This window comes from Pelophylax lessonae, assembly GCF_965119305.1.
Source record: "Pelophylax lessonae genome assembly, chromosome: 5".
NCBI classification, from domain to species: Eukaryota; Metazoa; Chordata; class Amphibia; order Anura; family Ranidae; genus Pelophylax; species Pelophylax lessonae.
In genome coordinates, this window is record NC_138772.1 from 313,126,476 (window position 1) to 313,146,977 (window position 20,502).

Here is a 20,502-nt window from a genome sequence, read left to right on the forward strand (position 1 = left end):
ATGTAGCACCAAGGTTACTGTAACTGGTGTAGCAGTGATCAGTGACACTGTAACTGGTGTGGCAGTTATAAGGGACACTGTGACTGGTGTGGAGGGGATTAGGGACAATATGACTGACGTGGTGGTGATCAGGGACACTGTAGCTGGTGTGGCAGTGATCAGAGACATTGAAACTGGTGTGGCAATGATTAGGGACAATATGACTGGTGCAGAGGAGATCAGGGACATTGTGACTGGTACAGTGGCGAATAGGGACACTGACTGGTGAGAGTATGCATGAAAAAATAAACAATTTTTGTTTTAATAAATTTATATATATATATATATATATATAAATAAAAGTTTTACATACTTTCCTCGCCAAAGCAGGGCAGTGCTACCATAGTGACATGTACTACTCCGGGGGGGGGTGTCAGCATTGTTTCCTCTGTTCATGGTTCATGGTGCCAAGGATCGGTGATTGGGTGTGTCCAGTGGACAAAGTGTGTCACAGAACCTTCCTCTGCACGCTCTAGAGAGAGCGCACAACCGATCGATGTGGGAGGACATAGAGGTACATCCACCGACATTGGCGCTGCTCCCTTTGGGCCGTTCATGTACTATGAACAGACGGGAAACAGTCAAACCTATGTACCTAAAGCAGTTACAGCTCAGGCTGTAAAAAATCAAGTTTTCCTTTTAGGCTAAAAGCTGACAATATACAGAGGGTATAAAAATAGAATCACCCCACCCCCTTTAAATAATCAAATGTTGTTGCTTTGCAGCTTGAAATGAAGACAGAAACAGTTTTTGTGTTATCCAGCTGTATTTGCAACTTTTACCATCCAAATGAAAAATTTAACACCAACATATATTAGAAAAAATCCCAAAAAATGCAAAAACAGAATCACTGAGTTGGAAAAAGGATCACCCTCCTCCTAAAAATGACTTGTAAACTCAATAAGGTGTAGCTAATCGCCTTCTCAATGGCACACAAAGCCATTTAAATTTCAACTGCGATAAGCTGTGTGATTCTTTTCTATACCCACTGTAGTTGAGGTTTGTAGTAATGAAAAAAGAAATGTGTGTTAAAGTTATACAAAAATTGTGTGCAAGGGCACAATTTATGTCTTTAACTAGTTCAGCTCTTTGGACGTACTATGTACTTCTAAAGAGTGAAGGGTTAAGCATAAGCTTTTGCCCATGTTCTTTGCTTAGTTAGATGATCTGAAGGGCAGGGGAGGCTTTAGAGTCTATTGGACACCCAATGTCTCCATAAAGAGTACCTGCCACCTGCTCAATGATATCACATAGGTGTTTGTTAATCCCTTGTGACAGCAATAAATAAGAGGAAAAAATAATTAAATTCTAGTAAAATGTATTTAAATAAAAAATAAGTGTAACCACCACTGCCCTGCACACATCTGCAGATGCAAACGTGCACACAGGGCGTGCACATGTATGTAAACTGTGGTTGCAGCACGCATGTGAGGTATTGCAGTGAACATCAGTGTGAGAGAAATAATCTATGGAGAATGTAGGGTACCATAGCTTTTTGCGATATCACAGGTGCGTGCAATATTAAGACTTACAGCTGCAAGAAAAAGTATGTGAACCCTTTGGAATGATATGGATTTCTGCACATATTGGTCATAAAATGTGATCTGATCATCATCTAAGTCACAACAATAGACAATCGCAGTCTGCTTAAACTAATAACACACAAAGAATGAAATGTTTCCAAGTTTTTATTGAACACACCATGTAAACATTCACAGTGCAGGTGGAAAAAATATGTGAACCCCTAGACTAATGACATCTCCAAGAGCTAATTGGAGTGAGATGTCAGCCAACTGGAGTCCAATCAATGAGATGAGATTGGAGGTGTTAGTTACAGCTGCCCTGCCCTATAAAAACACACACCAGTTCTGGGTTTGCTTTTCACAAGAAGCATTGCTTGATGTGAATGATGCCTCGCACAAAAGAGCTGTCAGAAGACCTACGATTAAGAATTGTTGACTTGCATAAAGCTGGAAAGGGTTAGAAAAGTATCTCCAAAAGCTTTGCTGTTCATCAGCCCACGGTAAGACAAATTGTCTATAAATGGAGAAAGTTCAGCACTGCTGCTACTCTCCCTAGGAGTGGCCGTCCTGTAAAGATGACTGCAAGAGCACAGCGCAGACTGCTCAATGAGGTGAAGAAGAATCCTAGAGTGTCAGCTAAAGACTTACAAAACTCACTGGCAAATGCTAACATCCCTGTTAGCGAATCTACAATATGTAAAACACTAAACAAGAATGGATTTCATGGGAGGATACCACAGAGGAAGCCACTGCTGTCCAAACAAAACATTGCTGCACGTTTACAGTTTGCACAAGAGCACCTGGATGTTCCACAGCAGTACTGGCAAAATATTCTGTGGACAGATGAAACCAAAGTTGAGTTGTTTGGAAGAAACACACAACACTATGTGTGGCGAAAAAGAGGCACAGCACACCAACATCAAAACCTCATCCCAACTGTGAAGTATGGTGGTGGGGGCATCATGGTTTGGAGCTGCTTTGATGCGTCAGGGCCTGGACGGATTGCTATCATCGAAGGAAAAATGAATTCCCAAGTTTCCCAAGTCATTTTGCAGGAGAACTTAAGGCCATCTGTCTACCAGCTGAAGCTCAACAGAAGATGGTTGTTGCAACAGGACAATGACCAATGGCTTAAACAGAAGAAAATACGCCTTCTGAAGTGGCCCAGTCAGAGTTCTGACCTCAACCCGATTGAGATGCTGTGGCATGACCTCAAGAATGGTCAAGAATTACTCCTGACCATTGTGCACATCTGATCTGCAACTACAGGAAACGTTTGGTTGAAGTTATTGCTGCCAAAGGAGGTTCAACCAGTTATTAAATCCAAGGGTTCACATACTTTTTTCACCTGCACTGTGAATGTTTACATAGTGTGTTCAATAAAAACATGGCAACATTTCATTCTTTGTGTGTTATTAGTTTAAGCAGACTGTGATTGTCTATTGTTGTGACTTAGATCAGTGGTCCTCAACCCTGGTCCTCAGGGCCCACTAACAGGCCAGGTTTGCAAGATAACTGAAATACATCCCAGGTGATATAATTTGCTGCTCAGTGATTGCAGTACTCTAGTCTGCATCTCCCCAAGGTAATACTTCAAATCTGGCCTGTTAGTGGGCCCTGAGGACCTGAGTTGAGGACCACTGACTTAGATGATGATCAGATCACATTTTATGACCAATTTGTGCAGAAATCCATATCATTCCAAAGGGTTCACATACTTTTTCTTGCAGCTGTAACATGTTTAATATCTATTTACTGGACACAACCTAATTTTTTGTATTTTACCAAAAATATAATATTCTAGGGATTTTAGATAATTTCATAGCCAAAAATGCAGATTTGTACTTGTGTACAAAAAAAAAAAAGAAAAAAATTGGATTTGTGTCTTACCGTAAAATCCTTTTCTCTGATGTGCATTGACAGACACAGCTCCAGAATCTTCTTGACCATTGGGTTATGCTGTCCCCTACAGGGGTAGGACACTAGGCAGGAAAAAGCTTTACCACACCTATGGGGCAGTCCAAAGGGGTATACTCCCACTTCCTGCCATAGGCACTCAGTTTAGTTGCAAGCAGTGTCAGAAGAAAAAATAACCGAACTCAATAGAGGGGTGGGTGCTGTGTCCGTCAATGAACATCAGAGAAAAGGGTTTTACAGTAAGACAAAAATCCAAATTTCTCTTTCGTTCATTGACGGACACAGCTCCAGAATCTTCTTGACCATTGGGACATCCCAAAGCAGTGTCAAACATGAGAGGTGGGAAAAAACACTGAAGAAAAAAATTCCCAAAAAGGCTAAGTTTAGCCAACCAGGTAACATGGAGCTCAACCAGGAACAACTGGAGCTCACCTGAAAAAAACATACACCCTTTAAAGAGGACTAATTCTCTCAAACAGCAGCCTGCAAAACGTTGCGGCCAAAAGCAGCATCCGCAGATGCCAGCACATCTATTGTATAATATTTTGTGAAAGAGTGCACAGATGACCAGGTGACTGTCTTGCCAACCTGCACCACTGACACCTGATGGCGGAAGGCCCAAAAGACACTATGTGCCCACGTAGAAAGCACCTTAACAGGGAACGGAGGAACCTGACCCTTGATGGAATAGGCCTGCACCCCCGCCCGTCTTGTCCATCAGGAAATGGTCCCGGCAGACGCGACCTACCATTTGCGAGGTCCATCCGTAAGGACAAATAGTAAGGCAGATTTCCTAAATGACTCGGTTACCGCAAGGTACACCCTGATCGCCCGACCCACATCCAGAGAGTGCAAGGCAATCTCCTTAAGATGTTCAGGTTTAGAACACAGGGAAGGCAACACAATGCCTTTATTCACACGGAAACCATAAACAACCTTAGGAAGGAATGGCTGACACGGGTGAAGCACCACCTTCTCTCTGTGAACCACCAGGTAAGGTGAATGACAAGAAAACGTAGCCAGCTCCCCCACCCTGCGTGCAGAAGAAAAAGCCACCAAGAAGGCTACCTTCTGGGACAATGTAAGCAGAGGAACCTTGCCAATATTTCTGAAAGGAGGGTACTCGAGAACCGAGAGCACCAAATGGAGATCCCACGGAGGCAATGAGGACCGTACTGGGGACCGAAGTGGCGAACCCCCTGAGTAAAGGTGCAAACCAAAGAATGTGTAGCCAAAGAATGGCAAAAGACGACCACCAAGGCCGAAAACCTGGCCCTTGACAGTACCCAAGGCCAGGCGCTGGAGGAATACCAAAATCCGAGCCACCAAAATGGAATGGGGATGAACCCCAAGAGACTCAAACCACGCAATATACGCCTTCTAGCGAGATGGTAAAACCTTCCTAGAGGTAGATGTTTTAGTCTTTTACAACGTGGGAATCACAGATTCAGACAACCCCCTATCCTACAACACCTGGCCTTCAACAGCCAAGCCGTTAGAACTAGCGACTGTAAAGCAGAATGGAAGATTGGCCCCTGGGCCAATAAATCTTCTCTGAGAGAAAGTCTCCAAGGGGCATCGGCAACCAGCCATACCAGATCAGCGTACCAAGACCGGCAAGGCCAGTCTGGAGCCACTAGGATGACCGGATCCCTTCCGCCTCGATCCTTCGCAGAAGTTTTAGTGGGGAAAAAGCATTTATCAGAAGACACTGGCCCCAAGGCGACACCAGTGAGTCTGTGAAATCGGCCAGAGGATCCCGAGACCTTGCCACAATTCTCTGCACCTTCCTGTTGAGACGAAATGTCAACAGGTCCACCTCGGGAGTTACCCACCTGAGACATAGCTGAACCTTAGAATGCCGGCTACTTCCTGAGCCGCCAGGACACTTCTTGTGCCCCGTTGGTGATAGACATACACCACGACCGTGGCATAGATAGATGGATAGATCCTTACCTGGCACTCTTGAAGGCAATTTGTCCAATGAGCCAGACAAATCTTATTGCCTGAATTTCCAGTATATTGATTGGTAGTCTTGACACCCCCAGAGTCCAGACCCGTTGAGCACATCCGTGCCCAAAACGCATCCTCACCCGGACAGGCTGGCGACCGCAGGGACCACTGTCCAGTACAGGGGGAGGAAGCATTATCTAGAGACTGTGGATCCTTGTCCCACTTGGCAGGAATCTCCCTTTGCAGAGGCTCGAGTGGAACTGTGCAAACAGAATCACCTCAAAGGTAGACACCATCAGGCAAGGCGCCCGCACGCAAGTCCAGAAAGAAGACTGACTGCTGAACAACAGGTGCCCAGTCGCATCCTGCAGCTTTGGAGTTTTCGATACCCTGGAAAAAAAAAAACACCCTGGCTGAAGCCGATCCAGAGTCAGACCCAGATAGCCCAACTTGGTGGACGGAACCAGAGCAGATTTTTGGATATTCAATTTCCAACCGAACTCCCCTGTTGGGAGGAAAACTACTTAACATACCATTGAATCAGGCGGACACTGCTCTGAACAGATCACCTCTCCACCAGAACAACGGTGCTGTCGGCCAGGAGGAACGCTGAGACTCAGGCCGTGATTAGGTCGTATGCGTCTATGCAAGACGTTTACCTCGCAGGCCAGCCCCTGTCCAGTGGGGCTATGTCACAGCCGACCTGGCAAGGCGCTGAGGCCTGTGCTTGCTAGCCGGACTGGGGAGACCATACCGATCTGGAATATCCAGTCCGTCGCCCAGTCCAGCAGTTGACTGTAGTTCTCACAGGAACAGAAAACAATAAAAAAGGTAAAAAAATTGTTTAAAAAGGAAAAAATGCTAGGACCAGAGATCCCAGCAAGGAACTACCTTACTCCTGACTAGGCAGAAAAAACTGAGTGCCTATGGCAGAAAGTGGGAGTAGGCTAGGCTAGGCTTTTTCCTGCATAGTGTCCTATTCCTGTAGGGGACAGCATAACCCAATGGTCAAGAGGATTCTGGAGCTATGTCAGTCAATGAAGGAAAGAGAAACAACTTTTATTTATCTGTAGCAACCAGAGCTTGCTGTGGTGTGATAGCTTATATCCCTAAAAAGATCACTTGCTGCTGAAAAAACTGGGCAGCTACTGAAGAATTAATGCATTCTCTGCATTAAGGTAAATAAAAAAAGGTGTACATATTTCACCTGCCAGCCCTCCGCCCCATTATACTTACCTGAGCCCAATCTCGATCCATCTATGTGCTCGAGAGCAGCCGCTCCCTGGCAGGTGACCCCCAGGAGGCCCTGTTGCACAAGTCTCAAAGGAAGCTGATAGGGTTTGTGTCTCCGGCAGCTCAGCAGACTCATGCAAAGGCCTGGAGTCAACCGTTTCTCAACATTGCAGACAGTAGCTTATGGGGACCATGGTCCCTGAGAAGCTCACTTCTATACTGACTAATTCCCATGCAAATTTTTTAAAGATTTAAAAAAATGATCATCTTAACATGGATTGTTCTTTACTTTCTAGTTGATTGATTGAATGGCCTTATTTCTGCACTATGTTTTGGCCTGACCTGAGCCTGACCTTCTCCTCTTCTTCTTCCCCTTCCCAGGCAAACCCCCTTCTCCTGCTCCACCCCCTTTCTTTTCAGCCTGTTGAGGTATCCAGGCAGGGGCTTTTTATTCCCCCCCCCCTCTCCTTTCAATCTGAGCTCTCCCTTGGGCTCTAGCCAATTTTTAAATTTTTATTTTTTTCCACGTATTTAGGGCCACCATCTCCATCAACTACCTATGTTTACTGGCCCACCCTCTGAGCTGCACTGCTGCCGGCCTTTGGGCTTGTTTGTAATCTTGTATATCTGGGGACTCTATTTTTTTGTGCTATCCTTCCATTTCGATGGAAATGTTATTATGTACTTATCACTGACCTTTTCTTTACCAATGTTGTGTTCTTTTGTGTATGATGATTTGTACGCCATTAATGAAAACCTTGAAAATTAATAAAACCCTTTGTAAAAATAAAATAAATGGCATCCTTTTATGGTATGCGTGTTGCTATTCATTAATGAGAGGGGGAAAAAATGTGCATTTTACCACACCTTACCACAATGCATAAGTATAAATAGGCCCTAATTTAAATATTTTTTTAACTGATGGTTGTTTTACCTCTTTGAAGAAATCTGTGCTGAGATTTGTACGGTTTCAAAAGCACACATCACCATAATGAAGGGGATGAGAATCTGTAAAATACAAAGCAAAATCTTACAGGAGAAATGTCTTTAAGAGCTTTGTAGAGGCATTAGGTAAGTAAGCTCTAACTGGCAAATGAATGATGGGGCAAATTCTTCTTCTTGCTCTGCATGAATAATTTACCATATTAGATGTATTTCAAATGAATGCTGCTCTTATTTACCATAGGTTACAATGACAGCAAATGAATACGAGAATAAAAGCTCTATTACAGATCCTGGTTAATGCAGGAGAAGGCACAATTTGTGGTTTAAAGAAAGAATGCATTAAATTCACAAAAAATTAGACACATAGCAGGAAAACCTCTTATTCCAATCACTCAATAAAGATTTAATATAAAAACCTAAACTAAATTTCTACATATTAGGTTTTTTTTTTAGTCTCAAAGGACTAATATGAAAGAAGGCTAAAAAAAAAAAACTGGAATGACAGGAATAAAAAGTAGGTAATTTGAAACTGAAGCAGATCAGATGTGTTAAGACATTGATGGAGGAATTATAGGAGAAAGATAATACAATTATTTATTTGTACTTATATATTATTATAAAATGTAACTTTCCTCTCTCCCTGGCGTTCAACTTTTCTCGTTCATTTTTTGCACACCCTTGTTGATATCACGCAAGGGCCCTAAGGTCATACCCTGGTTATGATAATTTGTATTACATTGCCTACATTTGTCAATAGTTGACCCCTGCAATATCATAGGCCTGCTTGCCTTGTCTATATTTTGTACATCTTGAATTGGCTCTTTAAATGTTGTCTTAAAAAACTATGAAAACTATTGAACATACAAAATGGTGGCTCCCTGGCTGTTATGCTGACTTTCTGGCTCACTAACTTTAAATGAGTGTCATATCAGGAAAGCCAAAGTTAGAAGTCCTGCATACTTGCTCTGCGTTCATGACACACATTAAAAGCAAAGAGGTTACCCCCCCCCCCCCATGTTTCTATTAAAGAGGACTTTCAATCTTTTTTTTTAACTTTCCTTATATCAAATGTTCTGTCCCTCCTGTGTTCTCTTTGGTAATCAAACAGGTAATATTGTGCCAGTAAATACCTTATTTCCTTTGCTACTGCTTTCATCCCCTGCATTCACCTAGGCTAGTGATGTAGTCTCATGCAGTCATGCTGACTCCCAGGATAATATCGTCACATATCCCAGTGGTCATCTTTTTTTTTTTTTTTTTCTTTATCACTCTCGTGAGAGTTTGAGCCAGGGGAGGGGCGCGGTGAGAGTGTAGGACAACTGTAGAAGGGCAGAGGAGAGCCAAGGAGGGCTGGAGGGGGCCAGATGAGGGTGGAGATAGGAGACAGGAGGAGACATGCGGGCATCTGTGTGTAAGAATAATACTGGCTTACTGCGCATGCCTAACTGAGAGCCGTTCACTACACACGCTGGATACTTCACTGGGCTGGCGAGGGGGAGCAATAAAACCTATTGGCAGAATAGTCCAGAAAGGGCTTCATTTGCCCATACTAAAAATGACCGCTTACAGAATCAGCATGGCTTAGCAAAATTAAGCTTTTTTTACCTGCAAACAGTAAGCATCACACTATTTCCTAAGTAGGCTTTTCACTATTTAAACTGCATACTGTTATATTTATAAAGATTTAGCCTCTTTGCCTGAAGTTCCTATTTAATTTCCTTTTAACGGAAAGATTGCCTTTAAAGCTGAAACAATGCAGTCAGATACACACATGCAGTATAAAAAAATGAGAATCCACAAATCTTGGAGTATAGCACAAGACAGGACACTGGATACAAAGCCAGTGACCATGGGTTATATGCTGTTACCTTCATGTGATTGGACACTGACCAAAGCTTTGCTTTAAGCGCCCCCCCAGTGCAACCTCATATAACCCACCCTACTTCTTAGGACTCCAGTTATGGAGCAATAAGAAGAAACAGAGAACTGGGGTCTGGTAAGTAAAAAATCCCATTAACTTAATCGTATAGAGTGGGCGATGAGGTAGCAAACAGGCCAACAACAAAAAAGGGTTACGAACCCAAAAACATTTAGATGTATGGCTCAGATCTGGTGGCTTGTCCACCAGGAGCCTGTGTATGTCTAGGTACCAAGTACTTTTAGGCAAATTTGTAATGATGAGAATCACTTGAGCCCATTCTTATGCTATCTTGTAAAACAGTCAAGGGCAAACCTTCAATGGAGGCAATGCATATACCATATCTGAATGAGGTCCAGGGCTTCCATCCTGAAGGCAAAGGAACTCCTGGACCAGCCATAAATATTTCCATTTTTTGTTGATTCTAGAGGCCATGATGTTCACATCTAGTGCTCACTATTTCTGAAAGAGCATCAGGAAGATCTCAGGGTGGAGGGACCACTTTCCTGAATCGAGGCACTGGCAACTCAAGATATCTGTATGGCAATTTTCAACTCTTGATGTATATAACAGAGAGAGTTGGAATGTGGTTTTCCACACGGGAGAGAAACGGGTTTGCTTCTTTCAGGGCTGTCCAACTTCTGGTACCCCTCAAAGATTTATGTAGGCCACAGCCAATGCATTGTCTGACAGAACCCTGACTGGATGCCTGTGTAGGTCAGTTGTCTAGGAGAGTTAGTCTTATGACCTTTAGTTCAAGAATGTTGATGGGGATTCAGGAAATTAAAGATCCAGCCCCAACTTGTTTGGCTTGTGTTCATCCTTACCACCTTTCAGGGAGAGGGAAGGAACGATTTCCTGGATACTAGAGCTAGGTTGGAGATCCGCTGTGCCAGGAATATTTTCGCCTAGCTGGATGGCAGTAATAGTTCATCCAGAGGAAGGATCTGTTTGTCCCACAATGTGAAAATGTGGAATTTTAAGAGGAACTGAGCAAAGGCAACACCTCGAAAAATGCCACCATGAGAGCCAGAACCCTTTTGCAGAAGTGAGTCTAGGGATGCCTGGATGACCTGAGAGTCCGACAGTTGTACCTCAGAGAAGGAACTTTTTGACATGAGCTATGTCCAAGACCATCCGTAAATACTCCAGGTGATGAGAAGGTTGGAGAGTGGACTTCTTGAAGCTAATCAGCCATCTGAAAGTTTGAAGGAACTGGATTGCTCTTTGGATCTTGGAAGATAGGGCTATGGCTTAGGATTCTTTCAGGAGCAAGTCAATTAGGTACCCTGTGACATAGATGTCCTCAGATCTTAGCAGGGCCAAGAGTGGAACAAGCACTTTTATGAAGACTCTTGGTGCAGTGGCAATCCTGAATGACAGGGCGACAAATTGAAAGTATTGGTCTCCCATAGCTGTAGTGGTGTTGTAGGGTAAATATTGGAATGTGAAGACATGTTCACTGATGCCAGAAATGAGAGCTTAGAAAAGTAGTAACAGATCTTGTGGACTCAAATTTGGGGACAAGAAGACATATGTTAAAGCCGAGCTCCGTCTGAAAAAAATAAATTAAAAGTCAGCAGCTACAAATGCTGTAGCTGCTGACTTTTAATATAAGGACACTTACCTGTACAGAGATCCCGCAATGTCGGCACCCAAAGTTGTTTCATCCATCGGCTTTGGGTGAAGACGCCAGCAGTGCAAGTATAAGCTGGTTTCCTACTGCACATGCGCAAGTCATGTTGCGCTTTCTGAATGGTCCTGCTGTCTTCTGGGACACACAGAGGTCCCAGAAGGCAGTGTTGGCCGCATACAGTGCTTTAAGTGGGCCGGTATGCACTGGTACTCAGTACCGCCACTTCCAAATATGGCTCTTGAGCATACCGCCACCTCTCCGTGCACCTTAGCATACCAGTACGCTCTTTTTGGACATCTGCGCCCTCAATTGCCCCCCCCCCCCCCCAAGAATATTTCCCATTTCAGAGCCAGACCAGTCACCACCAGTGAGTCCCCCTGCTCTGGAATCCCAGCCAAGGCCAGGGGGTGCTCTGTGGGGACCCTGATGTGGGGTGACAAAATTTATAGGCTATAATAGAGTACCGGCACCTCTTTTGAGCCACTTAAAGCACTGGCCGCATATGACGTACTGTAGATTGTCGTGCGGTGATCTTACCCCAAAGAGGGAGCGGGTAACTGTCAAAACAAGGTACCCTCTCCCTCCTTCCCCAAAAAGGGCCAAATGTGGCAGTGGAGGGGGGAGGGTACGAACAAGCAGAGCTTCCATTTTTGGCTTGAGATCCACTTTAAGAAGTTTTTGTCCATATTCTGGCGAAGGCCAGCATTCAGTTTTGGAACTGTAAATAGGTTTGTGTAAAGCCCTTTGAAACTTGACTCAGGGCAGGCCACAATTCTGCCTGTCTTAATGGTACAGCTGGCAGCTTGTAGGGTAGGACTAGAAATTCTATTTTGTAGCCACTGGAAATGACAATTTGAACCCAGAGGTCTAGGACATCTCTGATCCAGACTAGTGCAAATGCAGTCCCACCCCACTTCACAGAGTAAAGGCTTGCAATAAGCAAATAGACCCCTTTTAGTGAGAAGAGGTAGTAGCCATTTATGAGTAGGCCTAGGCTGTATTTCATGGGGTAAAAATAACCCCCCCAGTAACTTTCTTGATAAATTTATCAAAAGATTCACCAAACAGGCTTTCAACATCAAAAGACATGAGTTAAGATGCCAGAGACCTGGGGGCGGAGCCGGCCGGCGAGAGAGATGGACGCTTAACAGCACAGCTCCTCACCAAGCAGTCCGAACGGAGCCGTTATAACCGCGAAGGGTCACCGCAGCTCGGCACAAACTACACCTCAGGATGCCTGGAAGTCGCCCGCAGGTCCCGGGGAAACGTAAGGGGAAAACCAAGCCTGGTAAGCTCCTCAACTTCTTTCACCCGGCGGGCTGGATGCACGGCCAAGATGGCGCTGGCGCTTCTTCTAGCAGCGCCTCGCGGCCTCCTCCTCACACATCCCCTACAACAGCACAGTCTAAGGGACCACCGCTGTCGCTTAAGGAGTCCTCGGCCACCTGTGAGGGGATGCAGGCAGCATCTACCCCTAGATCTGCATGTGCTAGCCCGGCCAAGTCAAAAATCAGACTGCAACTTCCAGAAAATGAGGGAGCTCAGGGAGAAAGCATAGATGACACTCTGGTGTTTCATGACACCATATCCTCGTTCCCCACAACAGGCAAACCTGTCATGGACTCTTTACTAAAAGAAATGATGATGTCTTTAAGGAGTTCAATTCATGCTGACATGCTTCAACTTATGTCCCGCTGCAATACAGTGGTCGCAGCAGTCAGCGACAGGGTGGATCATGTGGAGACCAAAATGGGGGAGTTTGCTGACACCTTCAATAACATGGTGGATGCCCATAATGAACATGAGGACGACATCACCTGGCTTAAAGCAACAATATCAAAATTAGAGGGATTCCTGAAACAGTGAAACCTCATGAGCTGGCTGAATTTCTCACCAACATCATGCAGGAGGCTCTTCCAGATGTTCCCCTGTGCGACATGGCAATTGATCGCATTCATAGGCTGCCTAAGCCGAAACATATTGCTGCTTCCCTGCCCAGAGACACTATAGCTCGTGTTCACTTCTACACGGTAAAGGAGAAATTCATGTCCCTGGTGAGGAAAGGCACTTATATTCCTCCTGCTTTAAACAACCTTTCCTTCTATGCCGATTTATCTGCGCACACAATGAACAGAAGACGTAATCTCTTTACGGTTACCAAACCCCTCAGGAACCACCATATTCCGTACCGATGGAATTACCCAGCAACTTTGGTGGTAACCAGAGGTGACAGGGATTACAGGATTTCCTCGCTGGAAGAAGGCCTAGCTTTGCTGAAAAAATGGGGGATACTAGATCCGGACGGAGAGTCAAACCCCTCCCAGGCGGAATGAAACCGGGCTACCTATCATTTCTCTTACTAATTGTGGTGACCCTTACCATTCTCACTTCCCAGCGATCATGCTCCAGAAGACATGCTCGGCTAACGATTGTTTCTCTATACCCCCTCCCCAAACGGTTCCATACCTTACAGACTCCTCTGAAGAGTCGCCTTTTTTTACCCTTTACGTGCCACCTGCCGAGGGCACTCTTTCCCTAACTCCCTTTTGTTGCTTTCTTGTTAGGCTCTGTATTTAACCCTGCTCTTTTTTTTTCGGTGATTCGGATACGCCACTTTGACCGGACTTCACGGGTGGTTGCCCTCATCGGCTACTCTTTACCAACCAGCTCATCCAGTGTGTTCGGAGTCAGGACTTTCTCATCTACGCAATACCAGTAAGTGCCTCTCAGTTATTTGTGCGGATTTTGCTTCACTTCATCCCTCACCATGTCATTTCAAGTGCTTTCGTTCAATGTCAATGGCCTGAACAGTCCTCATAAAAGACATATGCTCTGGAGAGAACTTAAGACCTTGAAATGTAAACTGGCAGTTATACAGGAGACCCATTTTATGGCTGGCAATCACCCGCAAATCTCATCTAAAGATTATCCCCAAGTGTACTATGCTAACGGCCCTAAGAAGAAGTGTGGAGTGGCAATATTGGTCAGGGAATCCTTGGACTTTACCTTGCTGTCTCAATTTGCAGACCCAGAAGGCCGCTTCTTGGTACTCTCATGTACTATCAACAAAGCCACCTACACCATAGTGGCGGTATATGCTCCCAACACGGGTCAAATCTCTTTCTTGAAACGGCTTTGGAAACAAATTCAACCTCTTATCCAGGGCCATATCCTTCTTTGTGGTGACTTTAATGCTGTCCCCAATTTCCAACTGGATGTATCATTGAACTACCCAAGGCGCTTCCATCGTGCGGACCTGGCGAAATTCCTATCGGCAACGGAACTTTATGATGTATGGCGTTGCCACAATTCGTCAGAGAGAGACTACTCCTTCTATTCTAAAACCCATCACTCTTACTCGCAGATAGATCTCTTTCTCACGAACAAATTTTTGCTGCAGCGGATCTCTCGCGTGTCTGTGGGTTCCATAACGTGGTCAGACCACGCCCCTGTTATTATTCAAATCGGGGACGTGCCCTTTACCATGGCGATTTGATGCCAGCTTGCTTGGCAAACCAGAGATCCGGAGGAATATGTGTTCTAAACTTACTGAATTTTTTGCAATTAATGATGGCTCCGTAAAGTGTCCTTTTGCACTGTGGAATGCCCATTCATGCGAGGTTTACTGCGAAGGAACGGAGGCGTAGAAGACAACAATTGGATACTATCCTTAATTCCATTAAACATATAGAGCAACTTAATAAGTGCAATCCCACTGCAGATGGTGTGGAACAGCTTTCTAAACTCCAGGCGTAGCTGAGGGTCCTTCTGGTTGGTCAGCACTCCAGAGCTCTTCGTAGGCTCAAGGCCTCCCATTATTCTCATGGCAATAAAGCGGGTCGGCTGTTAGCGGCCCAATTGAAAGACAAGATATCAAAACAAAAAATTCCGTACTTACTACATCATATCACAGGGGAGAGGCTCACCAACCCGAAGGACATAGCGGATGCCTTTAGTCAGTATTATGGTTCGCTATATAACCTACACTTAGACTGTTCGACGCCGCAACCAACCCCATCGGACATCCAAACCTTTTTGTCTTCTATCTCCCTCCCGAGCCTAAACCCCTCTCAATTGGCACAATTGAATGCCCCTATCACCAATCAGGAAATTATGAAAGTTGTTAGATCTTTACTGAAGGGGAAGTCTCCGGGGGCCGGACGGCTTCTCCTCCGAGTACTATGGCTCATTTTTGGAAATCTTGGCCCCTTATCTTGGCAGGGTGTTTCATCAGGCCCTGACTACGGCTACTTTTCCAGCCGAGATGTTGGAGGCCACAGTGGTCACACTGCCAAAACCCGGTAAGGAGCCTAATAAACCACAAAATTTCCGGCCCATCTTGTTACTAAATGTGGATTTGAAGGTGTACGCTAGGGTCATTGCCAGCCGTGTCTCCCAGATCTCATCAAGTCAGATCAGGTGGGATTAGTGGCCGGACGTCAGGCCACGGATGCCACTAGAAGACTGGTGGGCCTTATTCATCATGTTGCTGCCCGCGGGATCCCCACTGTGCTCCTGTCGTTAGACGCCGAAAAGGCCTTTGACCGGATACATTGGGGATACCTGCGGCAGGTATTGGAGAAGTTCGGCTTTGAGGGGGAGATTATCCAGGCCATCATGGCCTTATACACGGTCCCGTCTGCTAGGGTCTTCACAGAGGGTTTATTTTCTGAAAGTTTTCATATTACGAATGGCACTCGCCAGGGGTGTCCATTGTCGCCCCTGATTTTTGCCATGCTCATGGAACCCTTGGCGGAAAGGATAAGATCCCACACGGGTGTCTCGGGTGTTAAACTGGCAGACTCCCCCCCTACTGTTATTTCACTATTCGCAGATGATGTCATATTGGCCTGCACGAACCCCGAGAAGTCTCTATTGCATGTTCAGAGCATTCTGGGAGAGTTCCAATCAGTCTCTTACTACAAAGTTAATGAGCTTAAGTCCAATCTCCTTGGGATACATGTGCAGACACAAATCCAACAGGTAGTACATTATCAGTGGCAAAAGGAATCATTAGACTATTTGGGTATTAAACTCACTAGATCACCGGATACTCTCTACAGGACCAATTCCCCCCCCCCCCTGCTCCACGGCACGACGCAAGATCTTCTGAGATTGAGGAAATTTTTCCTTTCCTGGTCAGGGAGGAACGCGGCATTCAAAATGCTGATCTTACCAAAACTCCTATATGTGTTCAGGGCCCTCCCTATTATAGCTCCGACTGCCTTCTATAAGGCATTGCAATCCATTATTAGTAATTACTTGTGGTTGGACAAAAGACCCAGGACGTCCCATAAGACGTTGACCAAACATGTTCAGGTGGGAGGATTGGGAGTCCCAGACGTGAGAGACTATCACATGGCGGGCATTCTAGCACAGTCTAAATCCTGGTTCTCTAATGTTAACCCGCCATTGTGGTGCCCCCTGGAACAGTTCAGTGTCCCGCGAGTGAAATTGGCTGACCTAGGGTTGGCCGTGAATCTGACTAGACAGCCGGCCAGAGTAGACGGCCATTGGACCCCCACCCTACCATTTCCACTACATTACTGGCTTGGAAATATTTTTGGGAGAAAGCTTCCAACTCCACTGATCCCCACCGTATGCCTATCACACTATCCACACTTCAGGCACTATCACCAGACTTGTATGTGACTCACTGGGCTAAATATGGTTTATCCTTAATCTCGGATTTACACTCCCAATCCGATTACATCCCGTTCTCGGATCTTTGCGCCAAATTCCCGGACTTTAAGACAGAGTACTTGACTTACAAACGTATCTTACACATCGCTCAAACTTTACCTAACACATATATTCCTTTCCCAAGACAAGTTTTCGAGTACTGTTTCACTGCTCCCTCATCCAAACATGGAATTGGTGTATTCTACAATGCCATGCAGGACCGCATGCAGTTTACCAAGTCATATCACCAACTGAAATGGGAAAGGGACCTGAACAGGACATTCACTGAGGCACAGTGGCTAAAAGCTTTTAGATTGAATTACTCATTGACTAGGTGTGCTAACTTTAGAGAAGGAGCGATGAAAATACACTTGAGATGGTACAGGACCCCGTACATTGTAGCAAAGTTCCATCGATCTTACTCTAATCTGTGCTGGCGAGATTGTGGACAAGTGGGGACACTCTTCCATATGCTCTGGACATGCATGTCACTGAGGAGTTATTGGTCCTTGGTACACAGACTGATAGCAGAGGTCACAGGTATCCTGAATAAATTGAACCCTGAGCTAGCACTATTGGGTATTGGGCTGGATTGGTACCCAACGATGTGCAGAGTAGTTGTACAGCACATTTTATATGCAGCAAGATTGGTCATCGCTCGCAACTGGAAGAGCAATGTATCACTTTCCCTTTGCGAGGTCGTTCAAATTGTAGATGAATCTCATGAATATGAAAGTATTCTGTCAAGTTCCACTTTGACGTTTCAAAGCTTCAAAGCTAGATGGAAGTTGTGGGAAGCTTACAGAGCTTCTTAAGTGAATTATTTTATGCTCTACTACCTCACTTGTTTTCATAAAGTGTTCTTTCTTACCCTTTTCTGTCCCCTTTCTGTGTTATTACCCGCCTTTATACAGGGCTTGAGCTTGGGCGGCCCTACGTGGTGCATAATGTTCCCAATTGGGGGCCATGTGGGAACTGACCATGCTGGAAAGCCGAGGCGGTTTAAAATATGTGAGTGCATATTGTAGCGAATTCATTTGCCTAATAGAATGTTGTTGCAATGCAATGTATTGGCAATTATTTGAATAGAAGTATGTAAGTTTGTGGATGTAGGTTTCACATCCAGAGTTATCTGCTGTTATTTACATGTATATGGCATATTTTCATTGTGATGTTTGTACACGCCCTTTATTTTCTGAAAATCCAATAAAAATTATTTTAATAAAAAAGATGCCAGAGACCTGGCAAAGTACATTCTCTAGGGCATCAATACAAAATAGCAGCGCTAAATGCATGACCTGAAAATGTTCCAGCAGAATAGGGTCATAAAAGACAAAATCTCTATTTATTTGCCCACTCTAATTAGCTACAGTCTGACACAACAGTCTAAGTTGGTGAAGTGAAATAAGAAAAATATATACATAAAACTATTTTTTAGAAATAGAAAACAGAAAATTGGCATGTGCGTATGTAATCGCCCCCATTGTTATGAAGCCCATAAAAAGCTCTGGTGCAACCAATTATCTTCAGAAGTCACATAATTAGTGAAATGATGTCCACCCGTGTGCAATCTAAGTGTCACATGATCTGTCATTACATATACACACCTTTTTTGAAAGGTCCCAGAGGCTGCAACACCTAAGCAAGAGGCACCACTAACCAAATACTGCCATGAAGAACAAGGAACTCTCCAAACAAGTAAAGGAAATGTTGTTGAGAAGTACAAGTCAGGGTTAGGTTATAAAAAATATTCAAATATTTGATGATCCCCAGGAGCACCATCAAATCTATCATAACCAAATGGAAAGAACATGGCACAACAGCAAACCTGCCAAGAGACGGGCGCCCACCAAAAACTCACAGGCCGGGCAAGGAGGGCATTAATCAGAGAGGCAGCACAGAGACCTAAGGTAACCCTGGAGGAGCTGCAGAGTTCCACAGCAGAGACTGGAGTATCTGTACATAGGACAACAATAAGCCGTATGCTCCATAGAGTTGGGCTTTATGGCAGAGTGGCCAGAAGAAAGGCATTACTTTCAGCAAAAAACAAAATGGCACGTTTTGAGTTTGCGAAAAGGCATGTGGGAGACTCCCAAAATGTATGGAGGAAGGTGCTCTGGTCTGATGAGACTAAAACTGAACTTTTCGGCCATCAAAGGAAACGCTATGTCTGGCGGAAACCCAACACATCACATCACCCAAAGAACACCATCCCCACAGCGAAACATGGTGGTGGCAGCATCATGCTGTGGGGATGTTTTTCAGCAGCCGGGACTGGGAAACAGGTAAGAGTTGAGGGAATGATGGATGGTGCTAAATACAGGGATATTCTTGAGCAAAACCTGTACCACTCTGTGCGTGATTTGAGGCTAGGATGGAGGTTCACCTTCCAGCAGGACAATGACTCCAAACAAACTGCTAAAGCAACACTTGAGTGGTTTAAGGGGAAACATGTAAATGTGTAGGAATGGCCTAATCAAACCCCAGACCTCAATTCAATAGAAAATCTGTGGTCAGACTTAAAAATTGCTGCTCACAAGCGCAAACCATCCAACTTGAAGGAGCTGGAGCAGTTTTGCAAGGAGGAATGGGCAAAAATCCCAGTGGTAAGATGTGGCAAGCTCGTAGATACTTATGCAAAGCGACTTGGAGCTGTGATTGCCGCAAAAAAGTTGGCTCTACAAAGTATTGACTTTGGGGGAGGGGGGGGGGTGGATTGTTATGCTCATTGACTTTTTCTGTTATTTTGTCCTATTTCTTGCTTGCTTCACAATAAAAAAAAAAAAAAAAAAATCTTGAAAGTTGTAGGCATGTTCTGTAAATTAAATGATGCAAATCCTCAAACAATCCATGTTAATTCCAGGTTGTGAGGCAACAAAAGATGAAAAATGGCAAGGGGGTAATACTTTTGTAAGGCACTGTATTTCATTTAGCGAAGTCATTTGGCTAATCCTCATGCAAACCCTGGTCATTTTCACGTGCAAAGGAAGTCTTTATAGACTTCACCTGTCGTTTAGTGCCCATAGGGGCTTGCCTAGGTTGAGGAGATTCTGATGCTACTAGGAATGCTAGTACACAATGTGAAGTCATCGTCCCAGCCAGAGGCGGCTCTAGGCTTTGTGAGGCCTTAGGCAAAACTTAGACATGAGGCCCCACTCATACCCATAATAGAAAAAAAAAATTCAAGCAATAAAATGTTATAATACAACTGATGGAAATTCACCCATGGCCAGTCCAGAATGTCATTTGATCATATCATACCAGGATATGCCCTGCGACTCAAGCTCCCTCTGTATAGTGATTGTCACTTACTTCAATCAAAAATCCAGAAAACACATATAAAACAAATGTTATAAATTGAGTTGCAGTTCAGTGAGTAAAATAAGTATTTGATCCCCAAGCAAAACATGCTTTAGTACTTGGTGGAGAAACCCTTGTAGTTGGTTACCAGGTTTGCACACATCTCAGGAGGGATTTTGGTCCACTCTTCTTTACAGATCTTCTATAAATCCTTAAGGTTTTTTGGCTGTCACTTGGCAACTCGAAGTTTCAGCTCCCTCCATAAATTCTCAATAGGATTAAGGTTTGGAAACTGGCTAAGCCACTCCAGGACCTTAATGTGCTTCTTCTTGAGCCACTCCTTTGTTGCTTGGCAG

General features: G+C 44.6%; 1 protein-coding gene across 1 annotated transcript in view; it reads right to left on the minus strand.

Moving 5' to 3' along the window:
• PIGN (phosphatidylinositol glycan anchor biosynthesis class N) overlaps positions 1-20,502 on the minus strand; it is a 710,925-nt gene that overhangs the window by 105,855 nt on the left and 584,568 nt on the right. The window contains exon 26 of the mRNA XM_082259251.1: positions 7,600-7,673. Within this exon, the coding sequence (XP_082115377.1) occupies positions 7,600-7,673 (74 nt within the window). The remainder of the gene's footprint in view (positions 1-7,599; positions 7,674-20,502) is intronic.